This window comes from Leptopilina boulardi, unplaced genomic scaffold, assembly GCF_019393585.1.
Source record: "Leptopilina boulardi isolate dan_hultmark-lab unplaced genomic scaffold, ZJU_Lbou_2.1 LbouV2_112, whole genome shotgun sequence".
In the NCBI taxonomy this organism is placed as follows: Eukaryota; Metazoa; Arthropoda; class Insecta; order Hymenoptera; family Figitidae; genus Leptopilina; species Leptopilina boulardi.
In genome coordinates this window covers 1,653,365-1,676,080 of record NW_026137655.1, presented here as the reverse complement: position 1 = coordinate 1,676,080, position 22,716 = coordinate 1,653,365, and the positions used below count along the sequence as shown (strand labels likewise).

The following is a 22,716-nucleotide window of genomic DNA, read 5'->3' as shown; positions in this document are numbered from 1 at the left end:
TAATTTCTTTATTTTAAACTTCCACAAGAGAAATGAATATAGTTTCGAAACTTTAAATGAAATTTCCATATCTTCTCTATAGCTAATTAATTACTAGCATTTAATCCTATTCGTCGGAACTTTTTTTTTCTTACTATGGAAATTTTTTAATAATTTTTTTTACATTGAAAATCAGAAGAAGAAGAAGAAAAATATTAATAAGAAGAGTCGTTATTATTAAATTATTCTCAAAAAATAATTTTTTTTATCTAACAGAAAAAAAGTACTAAAAATTCTTCAAGAGTTTACAAATGTTATTTCAGTGTCGTTTCAAGTTAAAGAGAAATTTTTTTTTTATTTACCAACTTAAGATGCTCTCAACGCCTCAGAATGATGTAAAAGTTGTAAATTACTTCTTATACTCGTAACACACTGACAGCAAGAATATTGAAATTATTTTCCCCTTTGCACAAACGGGCAAAAAAAAATACACACACAAAAAAAATATTATCTATATATAGTAACTCAAGGGTATACTTTTAAGGGGGTGTATTTTCCCATTGAAGGAGAGATTACTTTAATGACACTCCTTGCCATCTTGAAAAAAAATTACCTCTTCCCGAGGGCAAGAGACTGTGTGAGATAAAAAAAAAAAAGAGTTGGTAGCTACTTCCGTTTTTGGTGCGTGTTCGAGGGGTGTACATTACGGATGAGTCTTGTTGACTTTTTATTGCCAATGTCAAGAGTCCCATATAACTATAGTCTGATTTCGTTTATTTTTCTCCCTATCAGATTTTCTTGTAAAAAATTCCTTTTTTTAACTCCAAAAAAAAAAAATGGAAGATATAAAAGAAAAAAATGTAGAAAATATTTTTTCTACAATAAAAAAAGATGCTCTTTATTTAAATACGAATAATCTATTTATTCACTTATAATTAATAATTATAAAAAATTAGAATAAATTAAAAGAGAATTAATTTATTTGTTATTTAATTAATTTTAATTTATTTGAAAATTTTTAATATTAGAAAGCATCTGAGGCTGACGCGTATATTTTCATATAATTTACGAGAGGTATATATACATATATTGATGAGGGAAGAAAGTTTCAGGAGTGAAAATTGAGTGCAAACAAGAAAAGTCTAACTAAACGCCTCTTTAAAGTCAACAAAACACCAAGTTTGCAAAATTTTAAAGTACAGCTCTATCTATAAAACAGAAAACAAAGTTTTTTTGTTCAATATCCCAAATTACGAAGATTACTCATACTTTTTCTTAAAATATTTATATATATATATTTTTTTTTCTCTTTTTACTAAAAAAAAACATATATCAATTTGGACATAAAAAAATATATATCTCTAATTTTCTATAAATCCGATTTTTATTTCGGGCAATAAAATTGTCTTGCTCTCCATTAGAGTTATTGGTTGCTCATGAGGAATTCGAGGCCTTACTTCTTTTTTCCACCATTCCAAATCGACTATCTAACAAATTAGCTTCCTTTCGTTCGATCGACTGCGAACAAAAGGATAAGAAAAAAAAACACACGACACCGAAGAATAATGCACCTTGGAAAAAAATAAATGTCCAAAGGAGTGGAGGGTTTCTAATTAAAAATTAATTGTGCAACTACTTTCGTTTTCTCTATCTCGTAAAATGTGTTCGTCTTAATAGAAATTTATTTGTCATGAATGAAAATTTAAATCTAAGATAAATATAAGGATTTTCGATCTAATTTTTGATTTTTATTGTAATTTGGAATGGAAAATTTTAATTTTAATTAATTTCAAGTTAAATTAAAAATAAAATAAATAAATTAATTAAATTAAAAATAAAATTAATTAATTTAATTAAAATGTATTAATATTATTTATTAAGGTAACAAAAGTTCTGTTTTAGAAGAAATTATATATTCAGTAGTAAAAGGCAGTTTTAGAGACAACATTTTTTAAATTAATATTTTAGTATCAGTAGTGGAAGTAAGTTTTGGTCAGACATAACTGTTAAAATTTTGCAGTTTAAGTGTCAGTAGTTACGGTAGGTTTTGGTCAGACAACAGTAAATAAAATATCACAATTTTAGCGTCAGTAGTGAAGGTAAATTTTAGTCAGACATAATAGTTTTTATACTGCCAATTATGAAAATCAGTAGTGTAATTAAATTTTAGTCAGACAGAATAGTTTTCATTCTGGCAATGGTGGAAATCAGCAGTATAAGTAAATTTTAGTCAGACAGAATATTTTTAATACTGTAAATTATAGAAACAGTAGTTTAAGTAAATTTTGGTCAGACAGAACAGTTTTAATTCTGATAATTATGGGAATCAGTGGTGTAAGTAAATTTTAGTCAGACATATTATTTTTAATACAGTAAATTACAGAATCAGTAGTGTAAGTAAATTTTAGTCAGACAATAATTTTAACATTGAATATTAAGTAGTTTAAACAAATTTTAATCAGACATAATATTTTTAATACTGTCAATTACCGAATAAGTAGTTTAAGTAAAATTTGGTCAGACAGAAAAGTTTTAATTCTGTAAACTATTATAATCAGTAGCTCAAGCAAATGTTATTGAGACAGAAGTAGGAAAATTTAGTAAAATTAATGTCAGTAGTAAAAGTACATTTTAGTCAGACAAATTATTTAAAATTGTAACTTTGATTATATTTTATTATTACTAGTGAAAAATAGTTTTTATCAGACAAAAAGAATAAAATATCAGTAGTAAAAGCAATTTTTAGTCAGACTGTACTTTTTAAATCTTGTAATTTTAAAAATAAGTAGCAAAATTAAATTTTAATCAGACAAATTGAAATTTCTATAATTTTTTTTATTTCAGTTGTAAAAATAAAGTTTTGGTCATATGAATTTTTCACAATTTACGTATTTTAAAAATTTAATGTTTATTTACTATTTTTGGGTTCAATTTGATAACTATATATAATGTATTTCACGCGGTAACACATGGAGAGTCTAATTGTGTTGTTCGAACATCCCAAAGTTAAACTACTGGAACATGAAGTTGGTGTGAGATAATGAAATCTATTACAAGCTTCCGTGTTTATGTTGGTGCTTATGCCAGCTTACAATGTGCAATTGTGCATATATATGTAAATTTTATGATCCACATCTATCTTATATATAAAGTTCAATTTACCCTCATTCAAAAAATCGTAAAATTTTCTAAAATTAAGAGAGAAAATATTTTTCATTACAAAATTCCCCAAAAAAATTCCTTTTGTTATTTATTTTGTTTTGCCAAATGTCTAATTCAATCAGCAGAGATTTTTCCCCTTTTTTTGGGGGTTTTTTTTTTTTATACAATTTTTTCAAATCCATGGAATTTTTATTTGCAAAAAATAATATTTGTACGTTTATTTTCTTTTAGCAATAAAATCGAATAGAAAATGGAAACCAAATCTCGATTCAAGTTGAATCGATAGCACACCGGTTTATGCGCTGACAATGCAACTGGATGCTGGTGAAGCATCGTTGCAGAAAATAACGGCTCCCCCCTTTACCAACGGGGATAAATTTACTGTCCCCTATTTCGAAATATACGGTGACGCCCCATAGCCCGTTAATTGCTGCTATTAAATCCGCACGACGACGAGCAACGAGAGTGTCTAATGTAAAATTACATACAAAAAAAAAAAACAGAAAACAGAAAAGAAATCTACGAATTTATAAAATTTATTTTTAATAGGTTAATTATATCATTTAATTTCCATTTTCGAATTTGTTAAATTTATTTGGTAAATAATAAATTCCAATTCAAATTACAATAAAATTAAAATTAATTAAATGAAATTTGAATTAAATTAAATGAAACTAAATTAATTAAAAAATAAATTTTGATATTTTGTTAAATTGTTTTAATTTGGAAATTTGACAAGAAAAATTATTGTCAAAATTGCATAGTTTTCGAAGAAAAAATTCTTTTTCAAATCTCCAGGAAATTAAAACTTTTATGAAGAAATGGCAAAAAAAAAACGGTGAAGAGAAAATATTCCATTATGATATGAAAGCAAAAAAAAAAAAAAAATAGAGAATCACTGAAGAGCTTTTCCAGTTATTGAAGTGAACAAATTGAATGTCTTCCGATATTTTTGCTCCAATGAGAATTTCATTCCCGAGGATTTAATTCCTAATTTGTTTTTCTATGGATTCTTTTCATGAATTTCACGACAGATCTCGATATTAGGTCCTACATTAATCTTCCAAGAATCCCAGATTACGAGACCAAAAAGTGCTTCAATTTTTCAGTGGTTGTCATATTCGTGTTATATATATATTTTTTATATTGTTTCATTGTAAATATTTTATTCTTTTTTTTCCAAAATATTTGTTTTAACGATTTTAAAATTTTTTTTAATTTATTTAATTAATATAAAAATTTAATTTTAGAAATTTAATTCTAACTTCAACTATATAAATACGTTTCAATTTTAATATAATTTAATTAAACGTTAATTGTAATTTTAATTATCAATTTAATTTTAGAAAATTAAAGTGCTTTCAAACTAATTAGAAAATTAAAACAGCAAAAATTTTGCAAAATTGTGTATTTTAATTTAGGAAAAACTGGGGCACATTAATTCCAAAGTTGGGAAAAAAGACCTTTATGAAAAAAAGAGAAAAAAATACCTGAATGAAAAAAAAGGAGAAGGTACTAATTTCTCGAAAATTTTCCCACAAATTCTAACCGGAATTAAGGACTCATGGAATGCGTTTTAACAAATTGGAGAACCTCTGCATGAGTCAGAATGTTGAAGTGCCTCGAGCACGACACGAAATTGCTCTTCACCCCCTTTCCCCCTCTCTCCCACTCTGCCCTAAACATGAATGTACTTGAAAAATATGGGGCAAGTACCGCTTGAAGCACATACAACTCATATAAATGCAAGTATGACGAAAACAGTTGCTTTTTTGGGGGGAGGGGGGTTGAGGAGAAAACTTTTAATATTTACACCGACAAAACAATAAGTTATAGAAACCGTTTACAATTTTTTTTTTTTTTTTTTTTTGAAAAATAATAAAAAGTCAAGAGTTAATCTTTTTGTAAATGTTTCGATAAGTTTCAAAATGCAATTATTGCACTTGTAAAAGTACGCGTAAAAAGTTATTTTCACCTTTTTTTTTTAATACATTCATATATATTGAAAAGTAATCTTTGAATTTTTTTTTTAAATATTTCAAATATTTTCAATATTCGATATTTTTAATATTATAAATATTTTAAGTACATATTCAATTTTTTTCAATATTTTTAATATTGAAAATATTTTAAATATTCAATATTTTTAATATTTAATATATTTCATATTTTTAATACCTAATTAGTATTTTTAATATTTTTAATATTTTTAATCCGGAAAAATTAATTTTGAAACAAAAAAATTTTAAGTACTAAAAAATGTCTAATATTGTTAAAAATATGAGTAATATTTCTTATGGGGTTTAAATATTCATAAATATGGAAAAAAATGAGTTTTATGTTATTTTAGTGAGTGATATTAAACATAAGAGGTAATAACGGGATTTTAGAAGCGAATATAATAATTTCAAGGACACGCTTATGAAGTTCAAGCTCATTTCAAGGTACACATATATATTAAGAAGAGAGGATGAAAATTACCTTTTGGCAGAAATCCAGCGTGGATTAGCCTCGCCTCCATAAGCAACGAGGGTAGAAGAAAACACATGGCCGTGCAAAGATGAACAAACGCCGCAGTTGGACCACCATGTCTCCATAAATTATTTGCCAGTCCTGAAAAATAAGAATAATCTTGCTATAAAAAAAATATTTATTTCTATTTTTCAAGAAAAAAAAACTGTAAATAATTTCCCCTGAAAAAAATAAAAAGACTCTCTTTCTTCTTAACTATTTTTTTTACTACTGACTGAAATATATATATATATATATATATATATATATATATATATATATATATATATATACTGAAATATAAAACGAGGAAAAATTGTTTTTATTTAAATTATATTTTTTTTTCAGAAAAAAATTAACATTATACCTGTATCAGGATTATTGGTGAGAACCGACGAGGGTGGATCACGTGAGCAGGCACTCAAATGTCGACCAAGTTTTATACCATCGTTGGCGAGATTGCCCACTTTGAAGACTGCCGTTGCCAGCAATACAAGAAGTAAAAACATTCCCGTTCCAACCAAAACCAGACAAGCGTGAATTTCCATTTTTGGCGGAGGTGCTTCCACAGGCCATGGTAGTGATAAATAAGCTTGAAAAAAAATATATAGAGAAACATAATATGAATTTTTCTTTAAAATAAAAAATAATTTTTAACAAATTTTTGATTTTTATTAATTATAAAATTTTCATAATTTTTAGTAATTAAAATTAGAAAGTCAATTTTATAAAAAAAAAAATTTCTATAATTTTTAGTAATTAAAATTAAAAAGTCAATTTTATAAAAAAAATTTTTCATAATTTTTAGTAATTAAAATTAAAAAGTTAATCTTATAAAAAAAAAATTTTTTTCAAAGAAAGGAATTAATCTCTAGAATTTTGTTGACAAATGAAAGAATGTTCTCAGCGAAAACTTTTCATTGGACTTTTATTATTTCTATAAGATATTTGATGAGGGGAAAAAAAAAAAATTCTTTCCGTTTGATTGAAATTCGAGAAGTGTTTTGGAGGATGAAATTTTGCTTAATTCTAGACGAATTTTCGGGATAGAGGGTACGTGCTCATTGTAGCACACATACCCTCGATAATCGTGAGTCCACTATCTATATATATATATATATAGGGGGGGATATTAACTTCCAAAGTGTCGAAACTCTCGTTGTTAACGTATATTACATATATAGGGGACGAAGAGATTGTCAAAAAAAAAGGAACAAAAGAAAAAAAAATTTCCCCTCCAGGCTGAGACTAACGATCCCTTAATTGAGTACATCTTAATTAAGTCTACGTGCTTGCTATACACTTGTAAGACTACTTTGAATTCGCATTACATTTTTTTTCTTTTTTTTAAATTTTTTTTTACCTTTCTATATTTTTTTTTGCTTTTCTACATTTTTTTCCTTTTCTATATTTTTGTCCCTTTTTACATTTTTCTTTCCTTTTCACCTTTTTTTTTTTTTTTTGCTCCTTTTCGTTTTTCTTTGTACAACTACTTTCTTTAATTGCTCAACTTCAATCTTGCCAGCAAATATTTAAGAACCGAAGAAGTATAGTTGCTAAGGGAGATGAATAATTTCGAAAAGTATATAAGTATTTCATTGGTAAATGTTGTTTTTAGAAAATACAAAACCCGAGAAAGATGTAATTAACTCGCTTCTTTGTAATTGTTATAGTTTTATGAAATTGAAATCTGTTTTCATTCCTTTATTTGCCTCAAGTTATTTTTGATAAGAAATTACAGAAAGTTATTAAAAATACAGAAAAAAAAGAAGGCAGCGAAAAAATATTACATATAAAAATTAATAAATCCTTTATAATAATATTTAATAAAGTTGAGTTAATAATTAAAAATTTTCTTAATATTTAGTTCTAGATATAAAAAAAATAGAATAAAATAAAAAAAAAATTCAATAAACATAAAAATTATATAAAATTCCGATTTGAATAAATAAATGTAATAAATAAAATATAAAAAAGAAAGTTACCTGTGAATCGTTTGACACATCTCGTGGCAATGTAAGCTTGAAGTGTAACAGCTATAATTCCATACCAAACAGACCAGAGGCTGTTTACATGGAACTTGGTGCAAGATTCTCTCTTTTGTGATTGTCTGGATTTTCTAGACCTTGTTGCAGTTGTGACCCCACTTGCGTTGACACTAGTCACCACAGGAAGTGGTTTCAGTGTCTTTTTACACTTGGCTTGATTTACCTCGTTGTTATTTTCATAACCCATCAAACTGCCAGTCATCGACATTTTGCCCTGAAAAAAAAAAAAAATTTCTATAGAAACCATTTTTTTCAATTTTTATTCCCTACAAAGTCCCAAACATTTTTTTTTCATCCTAAACATAAAAAAGAAAAAAAATCTCTTGAAAGAAATAAAAAAAAATTTAATATAGTTTCCACTAAATTTACCATATATATATATATTTTGACCTTATTCTCCTCTCTGTTTCTATAAAAAAAAATTTTCTCCAACTTTTGCTATTATTATTCCTGCTGCAGTTTGCGAAAAAAAAATCCTGTCATGAATTCTAAAAAATATTGGCCCCATCACAATTTTTCCATACTATGGCTTTAGTCTCATTCTCTTTGGTCTGAAAAATTTCCGTGACCCAAGAACTTAACCCGCGTGAAATGTGCCAAATTTACGATCACAGAACTCCCTTTACTTCCTTGAGCCGAAAGGATAAAGGATAGATTATCTTTTCCTTTAGGGTCTTCACCTCTCTCTCTCTCTCTCTCTCTCTCTCTCTCTCTCTCTCTCTCTCTCTCTCTCTCTCTCTCTCTTTCTATTTCTTTTTCTCCTATATATTCTATCCATCGCTTGTTATTTTCTTTCGTTCTTCCTTTTGCACGCACTTCCGGAACTTTTATTATTCCAAAGATGTTTATCTCACGGAAAAGAGATAAAGACAATCGTCGACTATTATTAAACGTCAAATAATTTAAAAAAAAAAGAAAATAGTTTTTAAAATTTTCCCCAAAAAAATATAAAATTAATTTTTTTTTTTGTATTTCTTAAAAGAGCCATTCTCTGGTGAATTGTTCCAAGTTTTGGGATAATATAATAATTGAGTCACTTGACTGGCATTGATAATTCGATTAATTGTGTTAAAAGACAGTAATTTGCGCTTATCATGTGGCATTAACCATAGTTATATACACAACTGTTAACTTACCCGAGTGTTGGCGACGTGGGGTGTCTAAAGTTTCGAGTAGGCCTCTTCCGGGTAATTAGTTCGAAGCTCTAGCATCTTTGAGGATGAGTGCACCTGTAACAAGACACCAGAAACTGAGGGTTAGGATTCGGCTCAAATTCAAAGCTCACACTTATTGAGCAATTATGCATTTATAAAAAGGATCTTTTTTAATTCGAACCACAAAAAAATATCTAAATTTTTTAAATTACGAAGAAAAAATTATTTTTTTTTTATAAAATAATGACTGAGAACACAATTTTTTTTAATACATTTTCTAGTAATAATAAAATTATAAAAATTTAATTACTGTCTGGCTAAAACTAACTTTTTCTACTGATTACGAATTTTAATTCTATAATTTATTAATATTATATAAAAATAAATTGTTTATAAAATAATTAATTTTTTTATCTCAACAAAATCGTTTATTTCACCTGTTTACATGAAAATAAAAAAATATTTCAATTGAAATTCTATTTATTACACCGTCCGACAGAATTTTTGACCCACAAAAAAATTTAACATTTTCGGAAACTAGGACCCAAAAAAAAATACCCGTATCTGGCCGATTTGCTAGATCACAAGTGGTTTGTGGTTTTTAGGGGTGAAAACAACCCCTAAATGAAAAATGACAAGATTTTTTTTTTAAATTATTAATATTTTATAAAACTTGGTATCTGGGGGTTTTCGGGGTCACTGATTATTAATCTGATGTCAGATTTTCAAAATTCAAAATGGCGGATCCAATATGGCGATCAAATTTTTAAAAAGTTATTAATTTTATATCCGCCATTTTGAATTTTGACAATTTAACATCAGATTCATCATCAGCGACCCAAAAAACCCCTAGATATCAAGGTTTAAAAAAAAATTTAATAACTTTTTAAAATTTTCACCGCCATTTTGAATTTTGAAAATCTGACATCAGATTAATAATCAGCGACCCAGAAAATCCCCAGATACCATATTTTATAAAATATTAATAATTTTTAAAAAGATATCTTGTCACTTTTTATTTAGGGGCTGTTTTCACCCCTAAAAACCACAAATTACTTGATCTAGGAAAACGATCAGATACGGGTTTTTTTTTTTTGGGTCCTAGTTTCCAAAAATGTTGGAATTTTTTGTGGGTCAAAAAAAAAAGTTGAATTTTGTCGGACGGTGTTATATAAAATAAAAAAATTAAAATTAATAATTGTGACTGGCAATTGATTTGATTTTTTTTTCAGCAATCGAGTCACTTTGTGAACTTGTCGACAGAGTGTGATCACTCATCATTGATTCTAATTAACGGTCGTCTGTCACGTGTCAAGTGATGCGCATTGTTATATCCGGAAAAGGGTCGACAGTATTAAACTCGCGAGTTTCGAAGGGTCTCAAAGGGTCCATATGAGGGACGAGGGTCCTAGAATTATCACACTGAGGCACCCTTTGCTCCTCTTACGTGTGCGACCATCAAGTTTAACTGTGTGACTAAAATGGCACTTATATAAAACGACATGCACACGCGTATTTATATCGTCTCTAATATCTTGGAAATTAAGTCCGAGGCTAGAAATTTTTAATTCTTAAAAGGTTTTTAATTAAAAATGATAATTTATTATTTATTATATATAATTATTATAATTTATTATTGAAATAATAAATTAAATATTAAATTAAAATAATAAATAAATTAATAACAAATAATAGTAAGATAAAAAAATGATAAATCCAATAATTGTGAGAAAAAAAATTTTAATTCGATTCTTCATAATCATAATACTAAGGAATCTTTTTTTATACACTTCCTTCCTTACGATCGTTTCCTAATTTGCATTCATTCTTCTTTGATTCGTTTCCTTCCGATTGAAAAGGGATAAATACTCATAAGTTGAATGCCACAAAAAGATTTTCACTAAATAATGGACCATTGTGTCGTCGTCATCAAGATTGTAGATGTAAAAGAGATGCCTGTTTTATTCATTTACAAAGAATAAAAACACTTTTTTTTTCCCCCTTACTTCCGTGGGAAATTTTTTTTTTCAACAATTTCTTAAAAAATCTAATTTTAATAGAAGAAAAAATCAATATATTAAAAAAATACAATTTACAATAAAAAAAGAAATTTTTTTTTAATTTTAGAAAATATTTCCTCCATAAGGAAGCAATGGTAGTTTATTTTTTAGTAAAAAAATAAATAAAATTGTCTCGTAAAGCGCTCTTTTTTTTTTGTTCTTTTAGGACACGAGTCATTATATTCCGTCCTCTTGGGAAATAGGCACAGGACACGACTGAATTATACTTGCAAAGTGCGTTCAATTTGTAAGTGAAATTTTGCTTGTTCAACGCCATTTTCTCTATTCTAAAACGTGCAATTTAATAAACTTGTATTTAACCGAAAAAAAATTCGTTCATCGAAATTAAATCATAATTTTAACGCTGATTATGATTTTTTTTCTGTTCATTTCCGTAATTTCAATTTTTTTTTTTTTTGTAAAATTTTTAAGTAAAATGTAAAAGAAATAATAAAAACAAAAAAATTACTATTCATTACTAAGAAATAAAATTTCATTTCTGCGAGGATTCGAACGCACGACTTAGAATTATATTTTGAAACGACTTAATGCGCGCGGCTAACGCAGACTTTTATTAATTACTATGGAAAAAAATAATTAAAAATTATTAATTACTATAAAAATACTATAATAATAATAATAATAATAATAATAATAATAATTATAATTATAATTATAATATAATAAAAATTTTAAATAAATTAATCGTTTCATTAAATTTGAATTTTCCCAAAGAAAAAAAATTGAGAAAATTGCGTAATTAATTTCTTCAAATAAAAAATTGTTGTAGGGAATTTAATAATTTTTTTTTCACCCTCTTTGTAAATAATAATTAACTTAAGTTGTGCAATGCTCATTCGTGTCCTTGTACGTGAAAGTGTATATATATTTTCCCGGAAAAGTGAGAGAGAGAGAGAGTTTTCTTTGACCATTTCTATATATATATATCAACGCGAACATTGGCCTTTGAGTAACAAGAGGGAGAGAGATAACGCTGCGCCATTAGCCTGATTAACGTTTCGCGTTACATGCGGCTTTTGCGGCAGCACCTGAGCTTTTCCACGATAACCTTAAGCTTCCCAGCAGACTGTGCAAGCACGCGTAAAAGTCGCGCTTTACCGAATATAAATCTGTTGCCATTGCGAAAATTCGCGCACAGAGAAAATCGTCGCCTATAAGACTTTTTAATACGCTTTTTAAAGCTAAAAAAAAGGGGAATATTGTTCCACTCTCCCTCTATTACTATTACTACTACTATTATTATTATTATTTCTATAATAATTTTTTTATATTTTATTATTATTATAAAAATTAGTTTCAAAAAAATTAAATATAAAATTATATTTTTTCTTTTAGTAGTAAAAGTCGATTTCGGTCAGACTTAGCTGTTTTATGCAATTTTAGTAGTGGAAGGAGATTTTGGTCAGACAGAAAAAATTGAAATATAGATAAAAAGGCAGTGATAATAGTTTAAAATTGAAACAGTAAATCATTAAACGAGCATCGTGTGCAATTTTTTTTTCCCCCTTCACTATATACGAAATTAGCCAAACGCACAACTGAAAGGGATCTATTCTTAAATCAGTTCACGCTCCGCAAAACTAGAGTCACGACCGCAAAAAAATAGTTGAAAAAAAGGCATAAAAGCCGCAAGCTCAGCGAAATTTTATACGATGCACAGGAAACAGCCTCGATTTCCCGAGAGCTTTCGCTTTTGAACTTTCCCTTATTCTCGGGTATAACTATATATATGTATAATCATGCGTTTAGGGAAATTCGTTTCGACTGTGTATGAATAAATGAACAAGAGTATGTTATTAACGTCGCTTATAAATTGTCTCTTATATTTTATAATATAAATTATAACTGTGTAATATATGTGAGTGTGAATGATTTTCCACATAAATTAATCGCTTTAACAAGCGAATCAAATGGAAGTTCAATTTGTGGCCTGTAATTACTAATTTCATCCCTTTTGCAGATTATCTCCAATTTCCAATACATAATCATTCCACTGTAAATGTTTTTATTTTCAAATATTTCGTTTGAGATTTTAAATTATTCCAATACTATTTACTGCGAAACGAAAAATTGTAATTTTTATCAATTAAATTGTAAATCGAGTACATTTATAAGGAAAGGGTTTCTTTTTGTTATTTTATTGGATTCCTCAAAGTCATATCAAGTCTTTCATACCGAGTAACAAGTTTAGTAACAAGCGAATTGTGGAAAAAAAAAGAAATCGAATCCATACAACTATGAAGTTTAATGAAGGATCGAAGAGAGAAGAGTTCTTTTTTTTCTTTTTTGAAGATTCCGCGACGGAAAAGTTCAAGACTTTTGAAGCCAAACTGAGAAAAAGAGAAAGAGAGAGAGAGAGGCTCAAAGATTTCCCGTATCGGAACTAGCCAACTTCCTCTCAATTCGCGAATTCTCCAAAAGTTACAATTTCAAGTTTTCATTTTATTTTTCTATGATTTTTTCAAGTTTTTTTTTTTTTATTCACTTGGAGAAACAATTGTAATAAATAAAAATGAAAAATTCTGAACGTTTTATTTATTTTTTTTTTATTATTTTTCTACTTTTCATATGGAAACTAATTTGAACCATAAGTTTTGGGTTTACGTTTATTTGTTCTTGTATTTATTTTTCTCTTATTTTGCGTCTCGAAAAATTCTCTCTCTCTCTTATTCTTTTTCTCTCATTTTCTGCATATTCCCCCATTCTTATATTTCTGATTCTTCTTTTAATTTTTCTTCCCATTTTTTACCGACCTTCTACTACAAAGTCTCATTTACCCCAAACCATGGATTATTTCATTTAGGACTCAGCGCGTTTAATACAATTTCAGCAAGTCGACGTCTGCGAAGAATGGCTCCAGAACGTTCTACCTTATGAGTTTTAAAGAGATATTTCATTTCCGATTTTGCATTCCCTTGACCTTTAATCTTAGCGTGAGCAAAATTCAACTATAATTATTAAACGAAACTCCATTAACTTTTATATTTTTCTAATTTTAATCCTTTAAATTTTTCTAATTATAATTCACTAACATAATTATTTCCACTTTTTTATTATAAATACAAATATAAATTAATTAATTAATTTATACTTCTATATTTGCCAAAAAAAAGGGAAAATAAAATTTTTCTTTTTTGTTTGTTTATACGATAAAAAAAAAAAATTTTGTTCGGCTTTTTGAGGTCTTTATTAGCAATTCTCTATAAGGGAAATTATCCCAAGCATCATTATATTAAATTGTATATAGGAAGAACGGCCTCTTTTCCTGTTAATGATATTTACGTAACCCTCGCAAATATTTCAGAATAATTAATGTCAGATCCTCGTTTCTAAAAGCTATGTTGTTCGTCGTTATCTTTTAGAGCGCCGTAAAGAACTCGTGAATTTTTAATTAACAAACGAAAGGAGGCAAATTTCTCTTTAAAATTTGAGAAACGGATTTTGTCTACTTGATTTACTTTGTCCGATTTTTAGTTTCTCTTATAAAAATCATTTAATAAAATTAATACAAAAATTAATAAACAAGAATTAAACAAAATATTCATTTAATTTTTTTTTTTAATTACTTTTATATATTCTTTTTCGACAGATAAAAACTTCAATTATTTCAGCTATAAACGATATTATATAAAATCGTACAATTCCACGCACACAATTCCTTTTTTTTTTTTGGTTTTAATCGTTTAACCAGTTATCGCCATTTTTCTCACAATCCCTCAGGTATTATTATTGCATTGCATATTCATAATTTACCCCGCGGGGTCTTTTATCGTTGGAAAAATGAGACTTTTTTCTTTCCAACTCTTCCAAACTTTTTTTTTTTTCTTTTTTTTTTGTTCATTTTGCATGATGGACGATACTATTCGTCTTTCGCTATAAGCTTCAACAGAAACTGGGAATTATAAAAAAGTCCAAAGAACGTGAGTTGGAATTAATGATTTAAAAAAAAGAAAAATATCAGATTTTATTTTAATGTGCGAAAAAGCAAATGAGAGACAAAAAAATGTTAAATATGAGAGAAAATGGAATATATAAGGCGAGTGTGAAAAATAAATGTCAGAATAAAATAATATAATTTTTTAAAAGGGGAATTGTTAAAAAAAAATTAATGTAAATATCAAAATCAGTAATTTGATAAATCTTGTTTCAAATATATTATATAATTTTAGTTTACTGTTATTTTAATTATTTTATTTATTTTTGATTGTAATTTCGATTTTATACAAATGAACCCGTTTTTCCAATTCAATTTATTAAAATTTCATTAAATTTTTGTTTTTAGCAAAAACGCGCTTAATTTTCAGTATTTGTTGCACTATTCCCGGAAACGAGCAGATGACACGAAACGAAAATCCTCAATGTAGCACGGCTGTCACGATCACATGTATATCACGAGAATCAATTTACGTTGTATTCTGTGTGTTGCATTATTGCTATTTACAAAGCGTCAATATATATATATGTCCATCTCAATTTATTTCTACCTTGAGTGTCCATATTGTTGGTTGCTCGTTTCACGAATTTAATTTTCTCTCACATGACAGTGATTTTTTTCTATCAAATATTATTTATATATATATATATATAAATTTTTAAACAAGTATCTTAAAGAAAAAAAATCTCTAATTTAAATGTTTCATTATATACCGCGATACTAACAAATTAAATTATTTTTTACGAGGGAAAATTTAATTAAAATTAAACCAAAATTAAATTTTATTTAAATGAAAGTAAAATTAAATGAAAAAATTATATTAAAATTTCAAAAATTTAAAACATTAAAAATTCAATATTTTTGAATTTTATAATTAAAATAAAATATTAATTCGAATTTCAAACTAATTCGATAATGTATAATTCGATATAACAAATGGAAACTTTGTTGATCTATTTTAATATAAGACAGTGAAGAATGAGGGAAGGAGAGAGAAGTCTGGATTTTCCCTTATGGGTATTAAAAATTCAGCTCTGTCTGTTTGTTACGTGGAATTCGTCGGGATTGTTCGCTTAGAGAAAATGTTAATGTGACATGTGAAAGATCGAAGTTTAAAACGAACTTAAACCCATGTGTCATGATTTCTACTTTGGTGCCTTCAATTTCGTGCAATTACCATTTATCTTTTAGTTTTTCTTATCGATTTCCAATATCTTCTTCAACGCGCTTTAAATTTCCATTTCCCCCCCTTTTATATATATATACATGTATACATGGATTATCCATTCACATTGAAATTTGCGATTGAAAGTAAAAGTAGACACATTTAAAATTCTGATCAATTTCACGTAACGTGTTTTTTTTTAAAAAAAAGAGAGAATAATTCTAATATAAATGGGTGTGATAGGAAATTTTTAATTTTCCTTCAGGAAGTGAAAATGAAATTAAAATCGATATTATCGACAATTTAATGACGGAATTTTATTTTTTAAATGCTATTTTTTGAGTATTATTTTTTTTAATTTTCCCTTTTTTTGTTTAAATGATGTTTTTTTTTTTTTCGAAAATATAATTTTTGCAAAGAAAGTGGATTTTTCTTTCTTTTTTCCTCTCACTTAATCGATGAATAATTTTACAGATTCTATGGAATTGAACATTATTTGCAAAGCTTTAGAATCAAACCTACCAAAATGTCTGTAGCGTATATATACATATATATATACTCTGAATAATTAGCTTCGTATTGACCTTTGTATAAGGGTCGAACTCTGAAAAGCTTTCACCTGATTCATGCATTACAATGCAACGTAACGAATGCACAACCCTTCTCTTTATTAATAGCATGCAATATACGATAAAAAATAAAAATTTCACACCATATCCATCAATGTCAATAAAATAAATCAGAAATCCATATTAAATAACGTTGGAAAAAAAAATTGTCGAACAGTCACCTTTTTCTACAAGATTTACATATTAAATAAAATAATAATTATTTATTTTAACTGCTATTTAAATTAATTACTATTTATATTATTTACTATTTATATTAATTGCTATTTATATTATTTACTATTTTTATTAATTGCTATTTAAATTAATTACTATTTATATTATTTACTATTTGTATACATTACTATTTATATTACTACTATTTATTTATATTATTTACTATTTATATTATTTACTATATAATATTACTATTTGTATAAATTACTTTTAAATTATTTACTATTTATATTAATTGCTATTTATATTATTTACTATTTATATTAATTGCTATTTAAATTAATTACTATTTATATTATTTACTATTTGTATACATTACTATTTATATTATTACTATTTATATTAATTGCTATTTATTTATATTATTTACTATTTGTATAAATTACTATTTATATTAATTGCTATTTATATTATTTCCTATTTATATTATTTACTATTTGTATAAATTGCTATTTATATTAATTGCTATTTATATTATTTCCTATTTATATTAATTGCTATTTATATTATTTACTATTTGTATAAATTACTTTTAAATTATTTACTATTTATATTAATTGCTATTTATATTATTTACTATTTATATTAATTGCTATTTAAATTAATTACTATTTATATTATTTACTATTTGTATACATTACTATTTATATTATTACTATTTATATTAATTGCTATTTATTTATATTATTTACTATTTGTATAAATTACTATTTATATTAATTGCTATTTATATTATTTCCTTTTTATATTATTTACTATTTGTATAAATTACTATTTATATTAATTGCTATTTATATTATTTCCTATTTATATTAATTGCTATTTATATTATTTACTATTTGTATACATTACTATTTATAGAAATCGCTGTTTATATAAATTAATCAATAAATAATTATTAAATTAATTAAATAGCGTACTATTAAATAAACACAGTAATTGTTAAATGAAAAAAAAATTACTCAGACAGTGAAAAGGGACTCTAAATTGAAACATAATAAAGCTTCTTTTAGGCGATTATTTCGAATACTATAGTTGGAAAATAGTAACTATAAGAGACTTCATTGGAGAATAATTACAATAATTTAAATCTGAGCTTTCTATATATATATATATATATATGTATACTCATCTCTTGAAGAAATGAGAGAAAGTAACGAGCAAGAACAACGAGCCAAAGGTCTCGTAATAATTAAATCCAACGAAGCAGGATAATGACGAAAGAAAAGGGCGAAGTTATATGGAAGAGGAGTTCAAATTTTATAATCGATTGAGAGAGAGAGAGAGAAAGAGAGAGAGAGAAAAAAAAGAGGAAGATTACAAGTGAAGGAAGAAGTGAGCTTTCCGCACTTGCAAAAAAAATAGGGGAACAAGAGAAAGTCTGCTGAGAGTTCCAAATGGGGGAAGAGAAGGGTTAATGATTCTCTCGAAGGCACAGAGAGACAGAGAGAGAGAGAGAAAATTTATATATGTTAGGTTAGCTTTTATCGTCGGTATTTTTTGCGTGCGCTGTTTTTTTCCCTATATAGTTCCTTCTTTATTTTGCCCTCACACTTCCGCTCAATTTAATGGAATGATCAATATTGCTTGCTTGATTACAAGTTAATGATTCGGCAGATTACACCTGTGCGCCACCATATTAATTCTCACCTTTTTTTACACACTGTTTTTTCAATTTGCTATTTATTGATTTCATTATTTATTATTATTAAAATTTGTTATATATATTTATTGTTATATTAGTTTCGTTTATCAGATTATATTAGAGAAAAAAAAAACCAGTAGTAAAATTTAGCTACAGTCAGACAAAATTTTTTTTTTACATTTTTTTAATTACGCTACTTTAAAATCAGTAGTACAAGTAAATAGTAGTCAGACAAAATATTAAATTATTTTTTATTATAATTTCAGTGGTAAAAGTTAGTTGCCACTTTTTTTGAATAAGTAGTAGAAACACTTTTAGTCAGACGTAATAATTTAAATTTTTACCAACTCTGACAGTGGAAAAAGCATCATTTAGTCAGACAAAAACATTTTTGAATTTTCGTTAAATTTAGTAAACAGAAATGGATTTTTTTATTTTGAGTAGTAGAACTGATTTTTAGTCAGACAAAATGTTTATTAATTCTCAATTTTAATAATTAGTAGTGAGAGTATATTATAGTCAGACAAAGAAAATTTTGAATATTTATTACCATTAGTATCAGTAGTAAAGAACTAATTTAGTCAGACAAAAAATTTAACTTGTAATTTTATTTTTGCCTCAGCAAAGCAAAAATGTTGCAATCAGACAGAATTTACTATTACTGAGACAAATATACGTTTATTTAATTCAAATAAACCATTTCTCTGGATTAAAATAAATTAATTTTCCTTAAGCATCGATTATGTATAAAATAGTAGAAAAATCACTGTATACGTAATTGAATAATATTATCGCATAAAAAAAGCAACATTGCACAAAAAATTTTCCAGATTCTCTGAATAAACGCGCGACGGCATGAAAACGAAAGAAAGATACTGGGAATAGAGAAACGTCGTAATCCCCCAACAGATTGAAATAGAAAGCGCATGAGAAAATGGAACGGAATATAAAGCCGGGAATAATCTCCTTTTTTTCATTTTACTAAGATAAAAACGTGATTTCTTTTGACTTTTATGATTCAGTAAAGTGGCAATTAGAGATTTGAAAAAAAAAACTAGAAGAAAAGAAAATAATGTGTCACGTTTCATGGTCAGAGTACATAAAAATAAAAAGAAGTTTTTCTGATTCATTGATTAAAGTGCACAAGTCCATTGACTTTTCTGATAGTATTTCTTTGTGAAAAAAAAAATTATATTTATTTATGTATATATGTTGGTTATGTCGTTTATTATACCAGTTACAATCGTCTGCCCACATTAGTGCGATAGGGCACGTTTCCTGTTGCCTCTCGTTATTAATAAACGATAAGAGAAAGAGAGAGAGAGAAGAGGATGCGTCGTCGACACATTGTTTTCGAAGGATCGAAAATGGCATCGACATTTACCGCACATATACAATATTCCAACATTTACCACGATGTGGTGTGATCGACATGTCAGAAACAGTTTCAACGTATCTGACAAGTGTATAAAGGAACAAAAGCCAAGAGTTTGCCGTCTTATTCAACTCGTCGCTCACGATTTTGCACTTTCTGCTTATATATATATATATTTAGAGAACAAGTCCACCGACTTTTCTATTGTTCCGACAAATAGGATTTGCAAGGGATGTCTGTTGCGACCAACTTTTAGAATGAAGGGGAAAAGTCTTCTTCTTTTTTTTTTTCATCCCAAATATCGTATCACGTTTGGTCACGATGACGAATCTTCCAAAGGGCTTTAAAAGCACGCGCAAAATCGATAGACGTGACGACGATTATTCTCTATCTCTCTTTTTTTTCCTCTCTCTCTCACGAGGGTTCAAATCCCCTGAATTAATTTCAGGGGTTTTGAAAAAATAATAAGATTTTGTCAAAAATTTATTTTCTTCATAGTAAATTAATTTTTGTCCCTTTTTAAAATAGTTCAATTAGAATATATTTTGGTGAAAATTTATTCCATCAGTCTTCAAAAGACGATCCAGTAATTTTACAAGGGGCCAGGTCGCGGCCGAATCAGGCTGCCCTATTAGGGAATGAAACGCTGCGCCTGATTAGGAAATCCACATTTTTTTTGTCGCCTTGATTTGGCCATGATCAGGTGTGGTGTTTCATTCCCTACTAGGGCCTTGATAGGGTTTCTACACGGGTCAACGATTAAAAAAAATTATTGGAATTAAAAAAACGAAATATTTGTTTTATTTCTTTCAAATAGAAAAATTTTTTTTTAAGCCAATAAAAAATGGGAAAATAAAAAGAGAGAATTTTCTTTTGTTTGGCAAAAAAAAAGAAGACAAACTACAAACTAGACAAGTAGTAAATTTCGAAGGAAACATTTTCTGGAACTTTAAATTATAAGAAGTTTTGAATGTCTTCTATAACTTTTATAAGTCTTTGGTAGATATTATTGAACTCCTCTTTCTATCTCTTTCTATCTCTTTCTATCTCTTTCTATCTCTCTCTCTATATATAGATTTATTAAAACTCTTCAAAACGTTTAAGAAAAGTTTCAAAACCTAGCAGCATATTTAAGCGTCGTCTTTTGGATTCTTTCAGGACATTCCAAAAGTTTTCCAAATCCTCATCTATAAAATGCTCTGGAGAATTTTCTACTTATTCTCTTATTTCTATATATATCATCTCATAAATCATATATTTTGATGACAAACAAAAATTTCTTTTACTTTTTTTTTATACATTTAATTTTCATTTCCTGTCACTGAAAAAATATTTTATTTGATTCAATAATAATCAGTTATTTTCCTATTATCAAATAAGTATTTACTTGAACCAAATAATTTTTGAATGAATTAAATTGTATTTGTTTAAAAATTTTTAATTCACAATCAAAAATTATTGATTTAAATATACAGTTTATTTAATTCAACTAAAAATTATTTGGTTTAAGTAAATATTTATTTGATAATAGTCAAGCGATTATTTGGATCAATGAAATTTTTTTCACTGTGATAGAAAATAATTTATTTATTAACTTTATTGTAAATTATTGTATAAATTGTAAATTGTAATTTTTATTTTTATTTATATGTTGAAAAATCAAATTTCATAAATTTTTAATGAAAATTATTATTAAAAATTATTTTATAAAATTATTTTCAGTATATGCTGTTAAATATTGATTGCTTCTTAGAGACATCATTCTCCCCCCCCCCCACTTCCTTTGAACTTTTCCATGATCAAAGGAAACTGGAATCTATTTGTTTTAAGGGTGTTTCTGCTGAAAAATGAAAGAGCTCCTTCACTTCTCTATTATCAACTCTTGTCATCTGATTTATCTCACTTCGTTAACTCGTTTGTAAAGTATATATATATATCTCAGAAAACTTTTCGCGCAAAGGTTAAAATAGAAGTTAATTTTGAATATAAAACAATAATCTGAAAATCTGTGCTCTATTAAAGTCAACGTTCTCTCGACAAAAAAAAGAGTTACCACAAATGCAAACCGATATCTTTTTCGGAGAAAACACAATTATATATATATATATATATCCAGAGAAACTAATAGTAGAAAGTGGTTTTCAAGAAAATAACTCTCCACCTCGAAACATTTCTATAATTGGAAGAATTCAGACACTCAGAAAAGGAATTGCAGCTATGGGGATTTATATTTCTCGGGAGTGAGAGTGAAAAGCCAGAAAATAAACCTTCTTTAATTTACCAAACTTTTCTCTCTCTCTCTCTCTCTTTATTCAAAGTTTTTCTTATTTTTTTTTTAAATGTAAAAATTTATAATTATTCCTTGAATCATGAGATTAATTTAGAAATTTTTAAAAAATAAATTTTCTCTTCTTGATCTATTTATTTCATGAATTTCCCCTTATTGCGAGTCTCGAGACAATTTTGGTCTATTCATTGTTATGTTCCAAGGAAAATTGCATCGCAAAACAGACAACGTGGAATTCGTTTGAGTAAAGTCGAACTCGTAAAGAAAATAGGTGTCTAGTTTTCCACCCCCCGCCCCCCTCACCTACTACTTGTCGACCCCATTTTCAAACGTAAACCGTTTATTTGTTTGCTTTGTACAACACAACACCCAAGTCCATCTTCCTCTTATCTCTTCATTCTTTTGCGAACCAAAAAGCAGCTTGGATTCACGTTATCAAGAAACCAGAAATCTTCTTTTGTGGTTTGTTTTGAAGAGGAAAAAAATATATATATATATTGTGGTGTACGATATCACAACGAATTTGATGA

General features: G+C 26.9%; 2 protein-coding genes across 8 annotated transcripts in view; one reads left to right on the top strand and one right to left on the bottom strand.

The window, feature by feature from the left end:
* Positions 1 to 6,140, top strand: part of LOC127281731 (COMM domain-containing protein 4) — a 103,551-nt gene extending 97,411 nt beyond the window's left edge. Inside the window, exon 10 of the transcript XR_007843084.1 lies at positions 6,001 to 6,140. The gene's annotated coding sequence lies outside the window, so the exon portion shown is untranslated. The remainder of the gene's footprint in view (positions 1 to 6,000) is intronic.
* LOC127281673 (protein tincar) overlaps positions 1 to 22,716 on the bottom strand; it is a 179,076-nt gene that overhangs the window by 62,950 nt on the left and 93,410 nt on the right. For all 7 annotated transcript variants that reach the window (XM_051305519.1, XM_051305528.1, XM_051305554.1 and 4 more), the window contains exons 5-8: positions 8,837 to 8,929; positions 7,638 to 7,914; positions 6,020 to 6,244; positions 5,623 to 5,754 (exon numbers count right to left, since the gene is read on the bottom strand). In XM_051305519.1, coding sequence (XP_051161476.1) covers positions 5,623 to 5,754; positions 6,020 to 6,244; positions 7,638 to 7,908 — 628 coding nt within the window. In that variant the 5' untranslated portion in view covers positions 7,909 to 7,914; positions 8,837 to 8,929. The remainder of the gene's footprint in view (positions 1 to 5,622; positions 5,755 to 6,019; positions 6,245 to 7,637; positions 7,915 to 8,836; positions 8,930 to 22,716) is intronic.